The 20,778-nt window shown below is 44.7% G+C and overlaps 1 protein-coding gene across 4 annotated transcripts in view; it reads left to right on the top strand.

Moving 5' to 3' along the window:
- Positions 1–346: 346 nt before the first annotated feature.
- The window catches only part of Pkc98e (Protein kinase C), a 54,794-nt gene continuing 34,362 nt past the window's right edge, over positions 347–20,778 (top strand). For 2 of the 4 annotated variants that reach the window (XM_077681546.1, XM_077681543.1), the window contains exons 1-5: positions 347–1,519; positions 4,479–4,530; positions 13,420–13,446; positions 18,355–18,523; positions 20,266–20,297. In XM_077681546.1, the coding sequence (XP_077537672.1) occupies positions 1,157–1,519; positions 4,479–4,530; positions 13,420–13,446; positions 18,355–18,523; positions 20,266–20,297 (643 nt within the window). In that variant the 5' untranslated portion in view covers positions 347–1,156. The remainder of the gene's footprint in view (positions 1,520–4,478; positions 4,531–13,419; positions 13,447–18,354; positions 18,524–20,265; positions 20,298–20,778) is intronic. The other 2 variants (XM_077681547.1, XM_077681544.1) reach the window with 1 other exon arrangement.

Here is a 20,778-nt window from a genome sequence, read left to right as displayed (position 1 = left end):
TTACTTCCTGTCGTGAAGTCATCCCAATTTCTTGATAACAGCTCAACGCTGTGCGTCACGCTCTCGCCTCACTTCCTCGAGCGTGCGAGTCGGCACAGCAGACTTCCTTTGCTTTGTTTGATCGCCTTACGTGCTTACGCACGCGCTTACGTGCGCAAATTCTCTCCCTTATAAGTATTTGTGGATGCTCTTTGACATAATAATAGAACGCATGGAAGACACTGGCGCGCAGGACGTCGGTATGTATTTGAAATAAATAAAAAAAACGTATCTACGCTATCACTGAAACCGTACGTAAAAATACTCTTCTTGTTGTGATTAAGTTCGGCGAGTTTAAGCTGCGAGTGGATTATTTCTACGATCCGGTATGCGCGCACAATGCCCAACGCCGATCGACCTCCTGTGGGGCCGCTTCCCTGCACAATTCCGGCGCCACGCAGGGCAACTAGCTTTGGCGAGCGCCGCTTGTTGATCGCTTCTCGATCGCTAGCCGTCTCAACAGGTACCGCTCTCGGCGCTTGGCCTTTTCTAGCGAAGCGCGGCCGAGGCGGTGACAATGCGCGGCTTGGGCTTGTTTTTTTAACGCGTGATGCAAAGCCGGGATCCGGCAGCAATGAGCAGTGGTGCCGAAAGAGTCGGTGAGCAGACGGCTCAAGCGAAACGAGGCCTAACAGGAACTCGGCACTCCTCCTCTCTCTCTCTCTGGAACAGTAGCGGACGCATTCCGTTGGCCGCTCGCCTGGCGGCGGCGTGCCTCACAAGACGCCAATGCGCGACGTCACTCGAGGCTTTTGAGCACGTCGGCGGGGCTGGCTACGGCGACGCCTCGGGCGACGTGCGCTAGCGCTTGTCGAAATAACGGAACGCGCCCGCCGACTGCGGCTTCGCGGACACGGTGCGCGTGCGCGCCTGCTGTGCGCGCATTGTGGGATAGCTGGCTTGACCCGCATAATTAGTCCTCGCGAAGTCGGCCGTTCGAGGGGCCGGGACGAAGTAATTTGGTGGCAGTTTTGCCGAGCGAGTGAGGCCGGGACGTCCGAGCTGCGCAGCGGACGAGCCGGCGCCGAAATGCGCGGATCACGGCGCGACGAGGGCTGCTGAGGGCCCCGCGGGAACCGCCGGCGCGCCGAGCCCTGCTCCGGGGAAGGCCGCAGACATGCCAAGCTTTACGGGCACCGTCAAGCTGAAGATATGCGAAGCCGTGGAGCTCAAGCCGACAGACTTGACCACCCGGCACGCGAACGTGGTCGGCTCGAAGCCTCAACTGATGCTGATAGACCCCTACGTGTCCATCAATGTCGATGATATCCTCATCAGCCGATCCAGCACCAAGCAGCGGACCTTCAAGCCCGTCTGGAACGAGTACTTCACGGCCGAAGTGCACGGCGCCCAGAACCTCGGCTTCACCGTGTTCCACGCGGCGCTGCCTTCGGACGACTTCGTCGCCAACTGCAGCGTCTCCTTCGACGAGCTGGCCAACTCGGCCAAGGAGCAAGGCAGCAACGAGAACGACATTTGGGTGAGCGCCATTCCCTCCTCCCCACCCCCCGATCCCCGGCCGCCGGATAAATCGGGAAACATTCGGTCGCCGCCGGAACGCCCATTTGCCGCCGCCGCCACTGTCCACCTCGGCAGCAGCTCTGGCCGCCGCTGCCCCCCAACATCGCCGCTGCAGCCGCCACCCGGGACGCGATGGTGCGCGATATGGCACCGCGCGCACCCGCCGTGCACCCGCCGCGCGCGCCAGCGGCCCCAAAATCGCGAGATTATTGTTTACCTTGCGACGACGTCTCAAGGTCTCCCCCGTGCTTGTGAAACCGCCGCAGCCGCCGCGTAGTGTTTACCCCTCGCCCAACTTGTAGGCCGCCCCGCGGCCGCAATTAAGCGAGCGTCTCTTAGCGGGCCTCTCAGCCGAGCGTGGCTGATTGCGGTCAATTTGTCGACAGGCGACCGAGCGTGGAAAACCATTGTCTCCGGGCGATGGCGTGTATCCGATACCTCCTCGTAAGGCGAGACGCGGCCGTGCACCGCCTACGACCGAGTGGCAGGGCCGAGATTTGCTGGATGGATATATATGTGGCGCTTGTCGAAGTCACGTGTCTCGAAACTGGATCGCGGTGACAGCGTTAAGCATGCGCAAGCATGCAACAAACGGGGTTTTGAAGTTTGGTGATCAGTCGCGAATAGAGGCAGTACGTATTTATGAAAGTCCATCAGTTAAACACACATGATCGATACGAGCTTTGCCTCAGCTTTTGAGAGATAGAACTGCCGAGGGACAGTTCGTGCTGTCTTTTCACTGTCAAAACGTGTGTGCTTGTTGGCTGTGTTTGGCACAAAATGCACTAACTCCGCCATTCATGCGCCCACTCGGCAATTCTCAAGTAGGAGGGGCAAAAAACGGCAAGGGATTGTCGTCGATGGCCCAAGTTAGTGTTAATTCTCCTTCTAAGCCATACAGTTACCCCCAAAACAGCAGATAACTGGAAGTAGTCAATTGAAGACTTGTTGCTTGATGTGCACCGAGCTTCTATCCCGGGATGAAGCTGTGAAAGATTGGATAGCTATGTATGTTCGCGCTGCATGAAGAGTGAGATTATAACAGTGCTCCCCTCTCCTACACTGCGTAGCTGGGGAGCGAGATGAGCTGCTGCCACCCCTCGCCACGAAGGATGCCGTTTCTTGTGTACCGGGAAACCCTGTGCAATGTGCTCAGCATTGTGTAGGAATACTGCTTCGAACGGTGCAATGATGTGCCAGTATTTTTTACTGCAGTCTTGAAGGCAGTGCCAAAAACATGCAGCGTGATATGCTTCAAACATCTTTTATAACGGACGGTCACTTTGTTTGCAGCCTCATGCCTTACTTTTTTCTAAGATGCTAAAAGCGAGGCTAGTGTGGGTGAAGGCTATTGTACAGACAGAGGAGTACTGGCTTGGTATTGCAGTTTTCCCCCAAACTTGTGCAAGCTTGATTCAGAACCATGAAGACAAAACACGCAAGTTTGGTTTATTTAAGTCTCAATAACAATGATACCAATTTTATTGCGAATTTGAAGCAAACAATGGAGATTAAACTAAGGAAGACAGATGAAGCAGTGGCGACTTGCCGGTCACTTTGCCACGGGGTCCTTACAACGTCACGGAATTTTGTTGTTGGTGCAGTTTGCGGCCGCCGACCAACGCCACTGCTGAGAAGTGAGTGCGATTGTAGTGGTGCATTTAGTTCCGTTTGATTGTATCACTTGAATGCTAACGTCTCATTAACACCCGAGGGCGTTACAGTAGGGGGACGTATTTTACGAGGCATAAAAGTAAACGGTGTAGGAATGGAATGCTGTGCTCATCAGGAAAAGTTGAACAGAAGAATGACCACAATGTAACTACAACAGTGAAAACAAAACAAGGAAAAGAAGGCCATGCAAAAGCAGTGCGGTGGTTGGGGCGTAGAACAATACATAGAACAACGCGTACGACAGGGCGTAGAACCCCCCACTTATGTCACTGCTGACGTCATATCGTGCAAATTTTGAGTTTTCAATATTTCTTGCTCTTTTTATCAGTTACAGAAACGTCTTTTAGGGCTGGAATTGAGTTAAGCGAGTTAGTTACCAGAGGCTACTTTCAAATTGAACTAAAGGAGATTTTATCTTCGTGGCCCCTTTAAGAAAAGAATCAATGTATGGCTTGTCTTTATATGGACCACGGTACTATTCTTCCGCCGTGATACGGACAGTTCCGCTTCATCATTGGGACATCTATTTAGTGCAGCTGAAATCCAGATGCAGCCTACCTCCATTTAGGCTAATGGGAAGAAACCACGAAAAAAAAATTAGCTGCGTTCAAAAACCTCATATATGGGAGTTTCTCTTAATTGGAGAGGAGCCTAGTTGGAATCTTATGTCAAGAGGCCTGCTTTGATTTAGCAGGCTGAAAGGAAAACGTGAGGTGATCGTAGTTCCAAGTGCTCGTGCGTGAGGATATAAAAGCGCAAGAGATGTATGCATTATGGTAGGGTGTGCAGTCATGGGTGAATCAAGTTTGTGCACATAAATGTAAAGCAAAAGTTGAAAATTAGAGTAGGCTTCGGTGAGGTCGAGTAATAGTGGAGTTCAGCCACACATAAAAAAGGAGCGCTCTTACTGAACCTACGTAATGTGACGATGTGATTTACAAGGAACAGTCGCTCAATTTGTGTTTCAGTTCATATGTTCTCGCCTTAGCATTTTATTTGTTGACGGCAGTAAATGCCACGTGCTACAGCGATAACTTTAAATTTTACTCATAGCGTCTACTGAACAGGCGAGTGGCCACTCTTTATCGACAAGAAGACATTGCCATTATCAAATCATCAGTTGTCAATAAACGCTGTCGATGTGTATGTTTTCTTGCCGTTTTTTTTTTCCTGTTGGTTTTTGTTGTTTAGACTTGTTGAGTTTGTGGCGGGCAAACCACTGAAGGTGTGTCCTCATTTGACAGATTGACCTCGAGCCAGGAGGGAAGATCCATGTGGTCATCGAACTACTTTCAGGTAACTGTGCTCGTCTGTCTTGTGTGCGGTCGCGGATCCTGCAGCAGCAGTCAGTTGCGTAAAGGCAGGGCAATTGCAAAAGGTTTCCCTTTAGAGAGGAAAAACCTGCAGTGACGCAACTGAGATAAAAATACTAGGGGAAATGATAAGTGACACCAGGAAGCAGCGTGTGATGTCACCATGCGTTCTCTACGCGGGGGCTGTAACAGGAAGTACCGGCTGTGTGGGCGGACAGCGTTTCACGGTTATGCTGTCAAAACTACTCCGGCATTTATTCTTTTTCATTTCCTCATTCAACTCCACTTGTGGGACTGAACGTGTTCTTTGTAGCACTGGTCTAGCAGTTGTTTTTCAATGAATGAACGCCGTGCTTGTATGTGTATGTGTCCCTTTACGCTAACCCATGTTCAATATTTTCATTGCATCAGCCAGCACTGTCATTGTGAAATGCAGCTTATTGGTACACATCTCTGACACGAAGTGATGCAATTTAATGGCAAGGATGTAGAAACGCATCCCGCTTAGTGTAGGGCAACAGGTGAGGGGAAGCGGGCTTATCGCTTGCATTGATGTATACTCTTGTCTAGCTGAAATCGCGGCTGAAAGGGGTAGGCAAAACTGCAGCCTTTACGAGCATTCTTGTTATGTTCCCTTTGCCAGCCCTGGTTCGCAGCTGCCGGTTGCAATTGCTCTAGTTCATCGAGCGAAGCGAACAGGCAGCTGTGTGAAACTGGGTCGTACCATCACCCACACTGGTAGAAAAAAATCAAGTAGAGCGTGTATGCCAAGGGAGAAGTTTATTTGTTGATTTCAGAGTACACGGCATTTGTATGTCAACTGCACCTCTGCCTTTACAAGGGGGTCAGCGCTTCTTCTCTCCGGCAGAGGCATTCACTTCAGCGTTCCTGATAGGCCAGGTGTAGCTTTGACTCGTAAAGCAGTGCTTGCATTTTTTTTAAACGTCCTCTACCTGTTGATGTGTACAGTACCACCTTGCACACGATTTTGAAATATACGGTTTGGGGTAAGGAAGGATTGGGTGCAAAAATGTATGGTGCGCGTGTTCACGGAAGGTATTCTCTGCCATTTCCTGCGTGCTACTTCCTTGTTGGTTACTAGGCGAGAGGCAAGCTTGAGTTATAAGTGCCGGGAAAAGGCCCCAGAAAAACCCAAGCTTTCATGGTAGATTTTAATCAGACGTTGTACTCTTGCTCAGATTGCCTGTCCTGATTTCAAATGCATGGTTGTTTTCGTGGGAGACCGGTTAGATCTTAAAGATATGGAATTGAAATAGGCCTTTCTTTTTCTGCCAAAAATAAAAAGACTGATTTTAAAAAAATGGATACACTATTGGTGTATGGGTAGACAGTGCAATATATAAGGAATTCTGAAAATATATTTTAAATCGCACCATTATTACGGATTTCGCAGCTTACTAACCACTATACTGACAATTGAAGAATTAAAAAAAAGCTTTTTATAGATGAAATAAAAACATCGTCTTGCAGGGTTGCATGGTCTACACATTAAGCTTCCTTCTTCAAAGAAAACTGTAACCCTAGTTGTATTAGGTCCTGAGATAAATGTGCAGAAAACATGAAAGGTTGCCAAGAGTACTGTTTTGAGAGAAAACAAAAGATGAAGCTGAGGGATGGGAGCAAAAACCGTCATTTACAAGTACTTTGGAGCATAACTTGGTAAATGTTCGTAGTAGGGTAGTTACATTTTGCAAGTCTCATTTCATTTTGTTTCATTTGACTTATTTCCACTTAAAGGACCCAAAGAACTTGTAGATTATAAATAAATATGTAACGCATAAAATCAAGTTTCCTCATTGGCAAATCTCAAGACCAGTTTTCAAGACCGCAGTGTCTCCTTACCTGTCTGAGAATCACAATTCAGTTGCTAGGAAGTTCCAGATTATTAGTTCCAGAGAAGCACGCTTGCTTGCTTTTCTGGCATGGTCGTTGGGGATCCTCAGCTCACGCAACGCCATGAAACCACATTTTTCTTTTGATTGATTGATTGATTGATTATGGGGGTTTAACGCGCCGACGCTTCACAGGTGGTGAGGTGCGCTGTAGTGGAGGACTCCGGATTAATTTTGACCTCCTGGGTATCTTTAACATGTGCCGAAATCTCTAACACACAGGCGTTTTTGCTTTTCGCCTCCTCATTTTTCTTTTGCTTCATGTCAACCTCGGCAGCATGCTTTCTCTTTTTGTGGCTTCTGTGAGGCTCGCTGCTGGACCATGATTGCTTTCTTGCCAGTAGATGTGGATGCAGTCTTTACTCTGTCAGATTTTGTCACTTCTTTGAATAATAGGTTGCTTAACCTTGATTGATTGGTGAGTGGGATTCACCATTAATTAACCCTTGAATTGTCACTTCTGCATTTTCAAACATTCATTGTCATAGTATATTTTTAAAATTTACTCTGCCAAAGTGTGTGAAGCTACATTTTTCTTTTGGTTAGTTTCCTTTATTTAATGGATAATCAATTCACGCTCCACTGCAGTCACTGGTTCGTTTAAGAACACTTCATCCAGGAAAGCTATCGACATGTTGTTGTGGGGAGAAGTTTCTCGTGGACCATAGGACTGCTTGTTCCTTTGCGAAGCTGTTAAGACCGAGATTTTTATGGCTGTCATCCTTGTAGCTGCAATGCAGGGTGTTTCAACATGTGAGCTTTTGGGTGTATTTCAATTCTGTAAAGATGAAACTGATTACTAATGAAGAATAATGATCAAAGCTGCAATAATGTGTGGTAACAACTTTGCCTATGTCGGCAGGTTACGCTGCCATGAAGAAAAAAAAAAAAGAATGCTGTGTACTTTATGTCTAATCAGATGGCGATCAAGTCAAATAGGTTGTGATCGCCATTCTGTTGTCGCCTCATTGCGTGAAGGGGCATCACAAGAAAATGAAGGTGTCTCAGAAGCTCACAAAAAAGCATCGTAGACAAATCAATGTGTATCACCTGAATTCGAAAAACAGATCCGTTGTTGCACACCTATGACAGATCGGCAACAGGTTGTCCTTTGATATTTCTTTATTATTTTGCTTTCACCAGAGAAATGGCAAACCTTGTATAGGTAGTAATGTAAGGGGTGCACTCGGCGACCAGTATTCAGCGGCTGCATTTATGTGCATTGCTCGAATACTCACTCGTTTTCTGGTATCTTCATACCTTCAGAGCTATTTGTAGGTAAACACGTGAAAAAAAAATGTAAACAGTTTGCTTTGTAGTGAGCAATCTTGACTATAGTATTTTACTGCAGAGCACCATCAGAAACACTAGGAGCCATGAAGCAGTGAAGCCTTTTGCAACATTGTTTGAAGCATGTTTGTTATAAATATTCGTCACCATTTAGAAAATGGTGCAGTGGAATTTTTAATTTCGTACTAATTATTGGAAATATTTCTTCGAAAATATTGCAGGGATTGGGAGGGTAGTTGGTGTGAAGAAAATGCTTTAGCTTCCTTTTTCTGTCTACTTGTTGAGTCGGAAGCCAGTAGATTGGCTGTTCAGCTAAAATTCTCCGCAAAGTTTTTATTACCGTACCCCAACCATCGTTTGAAATAAAGCAGGTGCTTCTCATCTGTAGCTTCTAGAATGGACCAACAGAACTTTGGGTGTTACAAGCATCCAGAAAGAAAAATAAAGACCTCAATGGGCAGCTAGCATAGACGGAATTTCATAACACAATGTTTTCTTCTGTGCAGTTTCCTTGTGTTGCAGTGGGCATTTTGCCTTATACCCGTGCCACACGTACACAAAAAATGACATTAAGTGCTGAAGGCCTTAAGATGCCAAATGACATTAACTGGTCGGGCCGTGGTACACGCGAAACCGCAAAGGCATTAAATGTGTTAGGCATGATGGTGATCGTGACCAAAAAGAGAAATTCACTCATATTTTAGAAGTATTTAACATAACATAAGAAGTATTTAACATTTTTTTGTGAAAGAAAACGCTATGAGAAACGGTGTTTTCTTAAAAATGGTGTGAGCCATTTCTAAAAGTGGCTTCAGCATGCCGTCGCTGGCCAGCGGTAGCCAAATTCGAAAAATTTAACACGAAGAGTAACGCGATGTTCTTACTTTTGCCTCTGTTCTAGTGAACTTCGTCGTTTTCAAAAGTTCGCCACCAATTGTGCACAAAAACTCGTCATATTTCGAAGTTTAGCTACATTTCCGCGTCAACACTCTGGTGCTGAGAGTTTCGGTGGCTTCATTTGGTGCTCATCGCATTCGAGAGTAGGCAGATTTAAGGTGTTCGCGAAGGTAAATGAGTTGTGCGGAACTCCTTAAACCAAAATGACATTAAAGCGAATGGCATTAGATTTTTGCGTGTAGCAGCAAATTAATGGCATTAAAACTAAAGGCATTAAGCATTTAATGTCATTTTTCGTGTACGTGTGGCACGGGTATTACCTGCTACGTAGTGTCCAGCAGGTGTGGGAGCGTAGTTCTGTGCAGTGAAAGGTCTGAAAACTCACTGGTCACAGATTGCAATAAAAACATGCTTTTCTTGGGCAGTGAATTGTAGTTCTGCTTCGAAGTTGCAGCACTCGGGTATAAGTAACTTCATGAATATTATATGAAGTTGCAGACGCATTGCAACTTGCATTTAAATAGTTGTGCTCAAAATATTTATCTAACGAGCTTTAGCAGTGTAACGTAGCTTGTATCACCTGCCACCCTTTTGCATATTCAGCGTATTTGCCAAGTTTTGAAGGAACAGTTCTCGCAATAGCGTTGGCTTACCTGGCTTTTTTTTTATATATAAAAATGTATGTAAATAAAAAAAAGTACCCTCTATGTCAGAGAAAAACGTAGGTGGTCACGTCATATTAGGAGCTCCATTTGATGGCACCCTTGTGCGCGTGACGTGCTAAAATGCTTTTCTGGCTAATTGGTGATTAGGCGCAGTGGTGCACAAGCGATGCAGCACATACCACTGTTTGTTTATTTATCTTTTTTTTTTTTTTTTTAAACTGAAATTCAAAGAGCTTGTGGTGGGGGAGCTATGGCCTTGTATTTCTGCACTTCTCTGCAGAATTCATGTGCTGGCATTTTCGCGTTTGTAACATGTACGATGAAAATTATACACGTTGAGTGAATGTGAACTGCCAATTAATGCAGTCAAGCCATTTTTTTCTTCATTGGGTATAGCGACAGAACTTTAGCAATCTTTTCTTCTCCTTTTTGCTCAGTCCAAAGTTTCTGGTGTCCAAAGTTATTGATTACCATAATCAAAATAGTTATGTAGAGAGAGGCATGTATCATATTTTAATGCTTCTGTAGCCTTTGTCGGAGGCTACTGATGTGACTGGAAGCCTTTCCTGTTCTCTGTCTGAAGAAATCATTCTGGAAAGAATTGACTACCATAACACAATAATAAAATGCCAATTAAAGTGCCGTGTGTGCGGGGGGGGGGCATGTGGATTGCGCTTAATTACTGCCTCTCATTTTTCAGTCCGATTGTCGAGCTTAGGGCGGTATCAATCACATCCATTTCATTGCGGTCGTAATTCCAGAACGCAGCTGCATTCTCCCCCGTAATAAAACACCGTAAAGTTGGAAGCCGTTCATGAGCTGGGGGTATGTGAATTAAGCTGCTGCTTTAGCATGAATTTCTGATAGGTGCAGGTGCAGTTCTTTGAAGTTATGCAGAGAAAGACACTTTAACAGGCAGAGTGCGTGCCTAAAAGGCGATTTGTGGAAGTTTCGCAAGTTTGAGGTAATAATTGTGCTTCATGTGAGACAGTGGGGTGTTTTCGCGAGATTGGACAGGCGTGTCCGGTCGACATCTTTCGTTTTGATGAAAATTTTGTATATAGCTCTTTGTGCACAGAGAAAAACATGTGAAGTTATTTTGTGGTAAAAAAAATTTTCCCTTTCTCAAAAAAATTCCCAAAGTCGGCTCGGGTCACTGGCGCTTTGAGCGGCTCGCGAGAAATTTGAAACTCCCGCCACTGTAAAACAAAAACTATTGCCGCCATCATAGCCCTAGTTCTTTTTATGCAAGGACTTTGCAAACTCTCAAATGATTTAACGTAGTTGTGTTTGGCTTGCAACCAACAGTGCAAATTACCCTATGTTTGAAGTATATGTATTTCAGTTGTCTTATCCGGTATTTGTGCTCTTTTCAAGCTTCAGGAATAGCACCCATGTGCCGTTCTGTACATTTAGACATTTTAGCTTTGTCCCCGTGTTGATGTTTGCTGGTGCGATGAATTGCTTAGTTAGTAACCAACTCGCCCAACTTAGAGCTTTAGTCGTACTCGTTTATTTCTGCCGGAACACTTGCCCCGATGCTGCAAGGTAGCCTCAGCTTGGTCCTCTCGTTTGCTCCCGAGAGGTCCGAGGCTCATCTCACCATCTCTGCACACGCGAGTGGGCCTGCACAGCGTGCACACAAAAACAGTGAGCAGTGCATAGGTTAGGGGCTGCGCAACAGACGGGACGAAGTGCAGACGAGGCAAAGGCATGCGTTTACTAACAACCAAATGATTTGCTGCATCGGGGCACCGCACCAAATTGATCCCTAAAAACGCACAGCAGTGGGGACGGGACACGCGTCAAGTTTTCAGATAGCGAATCTCCTTCTCGATGAGCAAGACATTCGCTGTACTACCACAGTCATCACCGTGCTGAACAATTCAAAACGCCTCGAAAATCTCGCGTGCCTTCTGCTCCCGATGTCGGCCCAAGGTGCTGCATTTTTCAAACAACGGCGTGCAGCCACAGCTTTTGCAATGCGCAGCGAGGTGGTTGCCAACAGACCCACTGAGCGCATTGGCATGTTCGTGCAAGTGGTCGTTCATGCAACGGCCCGTCTGGTTTATGTAACGTTTTTTGCAGTTCAGTGGGATGCTGCACACAACATGAGATTTGCACTCAACCAATGGCAGGTCTTGGCTGCACTGTGCTTGGAATCGCATAAAGAGATGCATCCGGAAGAGCAAATGTGCTAACTTTAACAATCCACTTGGGGTGCTTTTCTACGACTCGTTAAAATTCTGGGTACTTTGTTCATGCTTAATTTCAACAAAGCCTGCTCACTGCAGTGTTTGTTTAATGATTTTCTTTTGTAAAGGCCATTTCTCGCCCTACGTTGCGGTCATAAGTTTCTTACAAACCGTTTGACTATGTCAACGCGATACTGCTGACAAGGCCATATTTGGCACTTTGTAGCTGAAATACAACTAAAATAGTGCAACGTGTTTTTAATGTAGGTGATAGAGAGCAACCTTGGCTTTAATTTGTGGAAGTTTGCAAAAAAAAAATCGAAGATGGCCTTTTTTTTTTAATTGGCTTTCGAAATACTATACCAAAATGCATTGCCTAGCTGCACTACAGTGAGCTTTTTCAAATTGAACCATAAAATTCAAATCGAACCATCTTGACCACATAAACTAAAATTGGCACAACTATTGAACAAGGATAGAAGAGTAGCACTAAAAAAGTTTATCTACCTAGCTTGTTTAGATTTCTAGAAAAAAAAAAAGCCCCACATTTGGGCAATTTTCCAAACTTTTTCCAATTTGGGAATTTTTATTAAACGGAATTCGCTCTGCAAGCCAAGCACGAATACGTTAATCATTTGAGAGCTTGCAAAGTCCTTACATAAAAAGAACTAAGGCGATGGCTGCAGTAGTATTTGTTTTACAGTGGCAGAAGTGTCAAGTTTTCCGCGAGCCGCTCAAAGCGCCAGTGACCCGAGCTGACTTTGGAAAATTTTTTTGAGAAAGGCAAAATGTTTTTTTTACACAGGAGCTATATAGAGCTCCTGTTGACAATGAGCCATATGTAAAATTTTCGTCAAAATTAAAAATGTCGACTGGACACGCCTGTCCTCTCTCTCATGAAAGCACCCAGTGGCTAGTGCTCCTGTTACACAGCAATTCTAATGATGTTGAGAGCATATGACATTAGCTGTGGATGTAATTAGTTTGGTGCTGCACGGGAATACCTAATGACATTCGGCGATCAGATGAGTTTCGGGAACACATTCGCTTTAGCTTCCGCACTCTGAGTAGCCTCAACAGAAGTAACCTGTCACTAAAGAAGGAATTTCAGTAATAAACGTAAGCTTACTGTGTCTGAAAGCTATTAATAAATCACTGTTTTTCCTGCATGTTGTTTTCACACAGAATGGGCAGAAAACACCTCAACAAAACTGCCATGCCTGCTGTGGATTGGTTGTTTACTTGTCTTGACTTGGGATGTCTACATATGTTGCCTATAACAGTAATACACTTTTTCTGTCTAAAAAAAAGCTTGATTTGTTTTGTATTTAAAAAAATTTAGAAATATAAAAACTACACAGATGCACTTACACTATTACCTTGCAATTCTGTGAATTGGCTGATCGTCATTGCTATCTTTTTCTAAGACATTTCTTTCGTCTGTAGACCAGCATGGCCAAACTGAATGTCATTGCCAGCTTAAAATGTCGTTCATTTTGAATGACATTAGAGTTGCAGTGTGACAGAGGGGTGATTGGCAAAGTTGTGGGCAGCAGATATTTTTCTGATAAAGAAAAAAAAATGTAATGCATGCGTACATGATGTGCTTTTACCATTAAGTGTACATTGAAAAGATGTTGCTCCATGCCTGTTAGTTTCCGTATGGGGGGGGGGGGGGGGGTTGTTTACCTGTTGTAATCCATCCTGATAATAACTGCAGTAAACAATAGAACCTTATTATTTTTAGCGATGTCCTATGACTTTTGATACCATTAAAGAACTGGGTAATTATTTCTTCTGGCATTGTGAAAAGATCAAAGGCTACACTAGCCCAGGATCTTTTGTTCTGCTTGTGCATGGCATGTCTGAACCAGTCTGAACTGGTTACCCCCTCTTTTTTTATTTTTTCTAGCACATCTAGCACTGAAGAGAGAGCCCTGTAAGTGTTGGCTGTTGATCTGTGTTGTTCTCTTCTCTAGTCAGTTTTGTTTAGTGGTGTTCTGGGGACTTTGTTTACTTACAGCAGTGCACATTCTAGAACTCTTCTGACTTTTTGGCTGTTTGGGTGATGGTTGAGGATTTTTTTCTTGGCAGTGCACTTGCTTCAAGTTTAGGGATTATTCTAAACATGGGACCAGCAACTGTCCATCACTTTGAGCTGTAGGTTAATTTGCAAGCGGCTAGCTTCCTGGCTGGCTCAGCTGGTAGAGAAACTGCGGTAGTCATGGGTTTGAACACGGTACCAGGGGGAATATCCATTCATTTGCAAAGTTTAAGTGACCCAAGCTTTCTTCGTAGCCATAGGGCTATATTTGGGTGTGCTTTTTTCTTTTTTAAATCCGGGAGTGGCTTGCTCCAATTTGAGTCTTTCCCCTGAACTTTTGACTGGAGTTTTATTTGAACAACTTTTGCGTTTCGTGGTCACAGTGACCGTGCAAGCGCACACGAGCTCTGTTCCTTTTTGCAGTGATACACTGTAGCACTTGTTGGCTTGTCTTCCCCCCGTCTGTCTTTCCTCAATCTGTGTTTAGGCGCTGCCCTGAAGATAAAAAAACCGTGCTTTAAAAGGCACGTGTGCATTGTGTTGCATTGCCGTGTGATTAAGATTAAAGCAAGTGGGTTTCGCGCTGAAATGTCAAGAGCCTGTCAGGCGACACAGCCGTGGCACACTGGCTGCATGATGGATTGTTTTGCTCCTGTGAAGCCCGACTCTGTTTTTGTGAAGTCCGAGCGCTTTGAAGTTGGGAAGGGCACCGCAAAAAGGCACAGAAACAAAAGTGGGCGGTGTCGGTGGCCGCCGTGTTGACATTAAGTGAGCTCCAACGTTTTCAAGGGGTGGAAACAACTCTGCAGTAAGTCATGCAAGCAGCCAAGAGTTGTGCTCCTCAGGCAGTGGGTGATGCATTCTTGTTGGGGGCTTTAAAAAGTGCGGGTGCACCAAATTAAATGAAGAAATTTGGTGGAGCTTTCTTGCGTCCTTCTATGGCACCAAGCCTCTTGAAATGCAGCTTTGCGGGGCTTTTAAAAAGACTTTTAACTCTTTCACTACCGCCGGAAAATCGACTAATTTTAGGGGTCCAAGAAAACATTTTTTTCCTGCTAAAAAATTGGTTAGGTACTAATTGCAGGAACACGAAATGCAAAATATTTAACGGCATTTTCAATAACACCAGTTTTTTAAAGGTTTTTTTTATATCATAGTTGTAAAAAAATATCAAAATCAAAATTTTTGTCAAGTTGTCGAAAAAAATGATAAAAAAGGAGTTCACCGGTATAAAAGGATATCAAACCTTTTATCAAACAGTATAAAAGGATATCAAACAGTATAAAAGGATATCAAACCACCGGTAGTAGAAAAAAATTAGAATATACATTTTGTAGGAAAACATTTCAAAAACACGCCCTAGAAAAAATATCGACTTGCGCGGAACAGTTTGTCAGATATAAAAAAAAGTGTTAGCATGCACGGTGCTTGTGTCATGCGGTGAAGCCCAACCTCCAATTCAAAATGTGCAATTTCGGGTGGTTTCGTGGAATAAATCTGGCGGTTTGTCATTATCAGAGGCACCAATTTGCCCCCACATAACGTAAAAACATATTGTCAATGGCTGACTTTGCATTTACAGCGAGCACAATATTTGGGACAAGCACGCGATGTGGAAAAAAACATGCAAGAAGTTGAAAACGGAACGCCGTGGCTGATGCTTGTTGTCGTTCACGGTCAGTTATGTCTCAAAATATAAAGCTGAGCTTTATTATCATCTTCTTAGTCGCAATTGTAGCCTTGCTCGCAAAACTGAGGTACGATGAGCTAGAATCGTGCCCTGCGATCTTTGGCCAAGTAGCAGTTGCGCGATAAAAAAGATCAGCACAACGAGCCTCCTCTATTGCAGCGCTACCTGACATTTTTCAAATGAAACAGTACAAAAACTTATCGGAGATTCCGTCCGAATAGACAGTTCAACTAAGCAGCAACATTAGACACCCGGATATACCCTCGCATGGAAACGAAACTGGAAGGCGAACAGCTGGCAGTGTAAGGCCGGTTTGAAGCGCTGTCCTTGGCGGAACAGATATCTGGCGACTGGGTGTGATCTTTTGACTTGCATCTGAAGTTCTTATCGCAGACATCGGGTTAGGGTGGGAGAAATCAGGAGCGCCGTGCTTTGTTCGAGGATCAGTCGCGGACGCTCCAGGCACCATGGCAGGTAGCCTTGAAGTTGGGCAACTGCGTAGTAGCGCTAAATATGAATTTCGCGATGCAGAAACGAAACCGAAACTGTTGTAAACTGTTTGCGAATGGTCCTGGGGTAAGTAGAACTACCACAGAACTTAGAACAACGTGCGCAAAGGGAATGAAACTGCCTAAAATCATAAAGTAGCTTTGCAACCAGGCACTGCTTGACATTTTCAGCCGATTTCTGGGATTATTACTGTCAGAGCGCAAACCTGACGATTGAAAATCGTTTGCTAGTTCCCCATTCACGCCCTGATTGCAAAAAACAAGCGCTGGTGCAGAATAATTACGAGTTGCACGCATTGTTCGTTGTTAGCAGTGACGCGCGATGACCACGCCCCTTTTCCACACCCAGGTGATTCAAAAGCGTGTCAAAAATCACGTTTCTGTTGCAAAAATGAAAACAAAACTGATTTTGAAAGGCCATTTTCTGATCTAACTCCAAACAGCTTTACTTGTTCGAGAAACGCCTGGAACGCTATGAAAAGGCCCTCCCAAAAGTATTGATCAAATTGATCGATTTTGATAGGCGCGGTAGCGAAAGAGTTAAGCTTCAAGGGATTGTTCTCAACACTTAGAATTGGAAGCCTGCAGAGGTGTGCTTAGTGGGACTCGTTTCCAACCCTTTCCAACAAAAACTATGCCAGGTGGTGCGTAAAAAGTTTTTTTTTTTTTTTTTCCTTTCTTCCTCTGTGTGATATTGAAGCTTGGGAAAAAGGTATGGGTTTGGCACCAAGTAGTACCCATATCCCCTCCCCAGTCCCTATCGGTGACACCCATCGCATATGCAAGTCCAGGACAAGTCATTGACACGTTTGTAGTGTAAGGACGGCTAGCTTGTTAACCAAGTTGAGACCAGGCGGAAACGAGGTTTTTCTTTTAAATTATAGCCTTTTCTTTTGCGCACCACTCCTGCTCTGCTTAGATGCTGCTGGCCTACAAGTTTCTGAACACTCTGTCTTTGGTGTATGGGGCCCTGTGCATTCTGTGTCTGGGCTAGCAAAAATGCATCCTGGCCAAGCCATCTGTATCGTGAGCACTCGAGTGTGCATGCCTCGCGGCAACTGCCCTGGCTCCCCGGCACGCGTTTGTCAACTTGCTAAGCATGCCCACTTAAGGAGAGTGGACGAGATTGGGCAAAAAATGAAACTCCAGCGTTTGCCGTAAGCGTGGCAACTCTTGCTCGGAACGAGAAAGACACATCATAGCGTACAAGGTGATGTGCAATGATTATCACTTCCGAAAAACTGAGGGGAGCTTACACTCACAGCACCAATGATGGAGTAAAGGTCGTTGCGGCGGCGAAGACGAGGCAAATGGGCTGCACTTGTGCACTTAAACCTTCGTATCTTAGAACGGGGAGCAAGTGGGCTGGTTGGTGCATGTTTAAAAATCTGAGAAACAGCGCTAAAGGACAGGACGTAGATTAGACGACAAACACGCGGCGCTGACTCACAACCAGGTTTTATTGCTTGCAGGCGGCTTATATACACATCTGCCCAGCAATGGAAAGGGAAAAAGGAAAATACAGATAGCAAGGGAGGAGGATAGCGCTGTTTCTCACATTTTTAAACCTTCGTGACGGTCGTGAAGGTTGTGTACAGCTTCGCTACCTTCAAGTCTTGCGCATTAGCGTGAGCTTCCTTCATTTTTATTTTTGAGATGCTTCAGAAAGACTAAGAAATTTGGCACCGTGGAGGGCTTTAGGGGGCACACTCGTCTTGGGAACTTTTTTGGTTGTTTTCCAACCAGTTTTGGGGAAACTTCATGGGCTTGTTCATTTTCTTAGCTGATTTCAAATGTCCAAATAGTTTTGATGTAAAATAATTATTTTCTGACATAATTCTTGATTGCTCTTGAGAACAATAGAAAAAATACTGTTCAATAAAAATTACCAGCAAGGCATGAATAGATATTAGAAGTTGTAAAGAATGCGATGTTGGAAGCACTATTTTTGTATGGAAACCACATGTCAGCTTATATCAATTCTAACCTCTAGTTATGGAGTACTTCTGCTAACCAATTAAAAATCACACTAATTAAAAAATTATTGAAACTTGAAATGCAAAATTGGTTTCCTTTTATTGCAAGCTTTACACATTTAGCTTCATGCTGCAAAGCAAATGATCTTCCTAGCTGCACTACATGCTGGGATGTACCTCTTGAGAATTTCCTGTCGCTGCGGTACTGCTCGTGGTGTAGAAGCGAGGAATTATGGAAAAATTGATATTTTGGCATCATAATCTCATCACGATTGAGCCTGTACAGCTTTTACAAGTACCTGGTTCTGTCCAAGTGCTGAATTTTCGGAGGAAAAACTCTGCAAACCAAGAGAAAAATGATACTTAAAACAATGCCTTTTTCAGGAAGTTTTCATTCCCCAAGACCCAAGTGCCCCCAAAAGGAGGGTAGCTAAAAAAACACCAAGGTGCAGAGGGGCATCTGACACCCTGCAACTTGCTACAGCACGCACTTGCTCAAAACCACGTTTGTGAATTCCCATCATCATGCGTGAAGTTTGAGGGAAAAGGGAAGAGGAGTGTTGGTGGTGTTCTCCAAGGTGCAGCACTGTGCCCCTCCCTGTTGTTCATATGATGCACTCAATCGCAGCGGAGAATGTGGTGGCGGAGAAGCCCCCGAGGGAGTTCAAGCAGCGGCAGGGGCTCAACCGGCGCCGGGGGGCCATGCGGCGCCGGGTGCACCAGGTCAACGGGCACAAGTTCATGGCCACCATCCTCAGGCAGCCCACCTTCTGCTCACACTGCCGCGAGTTCATCTGGTGAGGAGCATGAGCACCACACCCCCACGTCCGTCTCTCCTCCTCCTCCTCCTTTTTCTTCTTCTTCGTCTTCTTTTCCATGCCTTAAAGGGACCACCGTTATGCCAGGGATGTACACGACACATGGTGGTGCGCCATTCTCTTCAGTGACAAATAGCCTACCTACTGTTCATTCCTTTAGAGGGCTTGCCCTATGGTAACTACAGTAATTTCTAAATGTTCCCCTTTTTAATTGGGTACTCAAAGTTGCTTCATTCTTTTTGTTTACAGTCTGAATTTCAAGTCAGAAACGTTTTTGGCTCTAAATGTCTTCTTAGTTGAACTTTGAGCGAATTTAAAAAAATTTTTCAAACAGTGCTTACTCCGTTGAGGCCAAAAGGATGTTGCTTTCTGCTACACATGTCTGAAACCTCAGTCCAGTTTGAAAAGGAAACAGTTAACTGTGTAGCTCTAAGTTGTGATGGCCTCCGCAGGATTTCCCGATATGAACAATGTGCCATAAAACCGGTAAGGATAAAAAAAAAAAGTCATACTTGGAGGCCCCATCTGCCAAAACGGCAGTTCGGTGGCTCTAGGCTTTTTGATTTAAAAAATTTTACCTGGTAAAAATTCTAATTGTGTTAAAATTTATTATGCGCATTTAAAGGGGCATTGACACCAATTTTTGGTATTAATATGATTACACAGTTCACTTCCTTGACTGAACAGAATGTCCTGGCAGACATATGAAAGGCCTGTCACAAGTTGAACGTAATTTACTTTGATCTATCGCGCTGATGGAACAGCACGCAGAGCTGCGCACAGCATACGGACGTCGGTGTGTTATCACTCTATGGTTGAGAAAAGAAGGTGACATAGCCGTGTGCCTCCAACGTTTGGCAGAAACTTCTGACGTCACTTCACAGATGTGGCCTAGCGAGTGGCGTCTAGGCACTGGCGCATTTGTTAACTGATCCCCAGACACAATGCTCCGCATGCGGGAAAGGAGCTGACAGTGCAGCCTAGCATCACAGTAGAAATCACCGTCAGGCCTTTTGTTGCAAGCGGTCATCACATATCCACTGCGATGGTACGCCTAAATGCCTTTCTTGTAGCTCAGCTGCTCAGTCGAAACACCTCCACTGTCCTCCGCAATGTTTTGAAATCCACAAACAGAAAAAAAAAAAAAAAAGAAAACCCGCCGCGGTGGCTCAGTGTCTAAGGCGTTGTGCTGCTGAGCACGAGGACGCAGGTTTGATTCCCGGCCACGGGGGCTGCTTTTCTGCAGATGGAGGCGAAAAGCAAAAACGCCCATGTGTACAAGATTTCAGCGCATGTTAGAAATCCCCAGGGGGTCAAAACTAATCCGAAGCCCTCCACTATGGCACGCCTCATTGCCTGCATTGTGTCGGCATGTTAAACCCTACAATCAGTCAGTTGAAGTCCGCACAAGACGGGGAGGTCATGGAGCAGTTCCGTCATACACACCCTTCGGGCGTATGACGAAACTGCAACTGGTGATTTTCAGGCAGTTCTGTGTAAATAATTATTACACACTCCAGTATTTAGAATGCTGCTTTGGGTTTGCCAAGCCATGAAGCATCAATAAAAGCAATAAAAGGGAGCATACAAATTTGGTGTGAGTACATACTCCTTTAAGTCTCTCTCCATGGTTGTTCAGGTCTGTGCGAGTGATTTAAATCTTTAATGACGCTAATGAGTTCTCAATGACTTTGCATTTTCTATCTCTTCTCTGTTTCTAGGGGCCTAGGGAAACAAGGGTACCAATGTCAAGGCAAGTTCCCGCTTCTTCCCAGAACATTTTTTCTTTCTTTCTTTCTTTCTTTCTTTCTTTCTTTCTTTCTTACTTGTGCTTACTTTCAAAGGCAAGTTATCTTGGTATTTTGTTGCTATCTGGTTTGATGGAAGCTGTATCTTTTTTTACAAGGCAGTTAATCTTGTCGTGCAACGAGCACAAGAAAAAGGAAGACTGCTGATATTCTTACTCTTTTTGAATGCACAGGAGGTTGCCTGTACAGATGAGTGTCCAATTGTAAATCAGTCTAGTCATTGCTGTAAGCACTTGTCTTCTTTTATTTTTCTTCATTAAATGTAAATGCATTAATTTATTATCTTGAGGGAAAGGGATTTTATGGCATGCTGAGCTATTCTCGAACTCCGGGATTTCACGAGTTTCTTGTGTTGACCAGAGACCTTTTAGGATTGGCTCCAAAATTTGTCACATGCTCCCAGTACTTGCGGTGTCACATTAAATA

Source organism: Haemaphysalis longicornis, unplaced genomic scaffold (assembly GCF_048455015.1).
Source record: "Haemaphysalis longicornis isolate Haplotype H1 unplaced genomic scaffold, Haemaphysalis longicornis Haplotype H1 scaffold_8, whole genome shotgun sequence".
Classification (NCBI taxonomy): domain Eukaryota; kingdom Metazoa; phylum Arthropoda; class Arachnida; order Ixodida; family Ixodidae; genus Haemaphysalis; species Haemaphysalis longicornis.
Note: the sequence above shows the minus strand (reverse complement) of the source record. Positions and strands in the feature narration are given on the sequence as shown.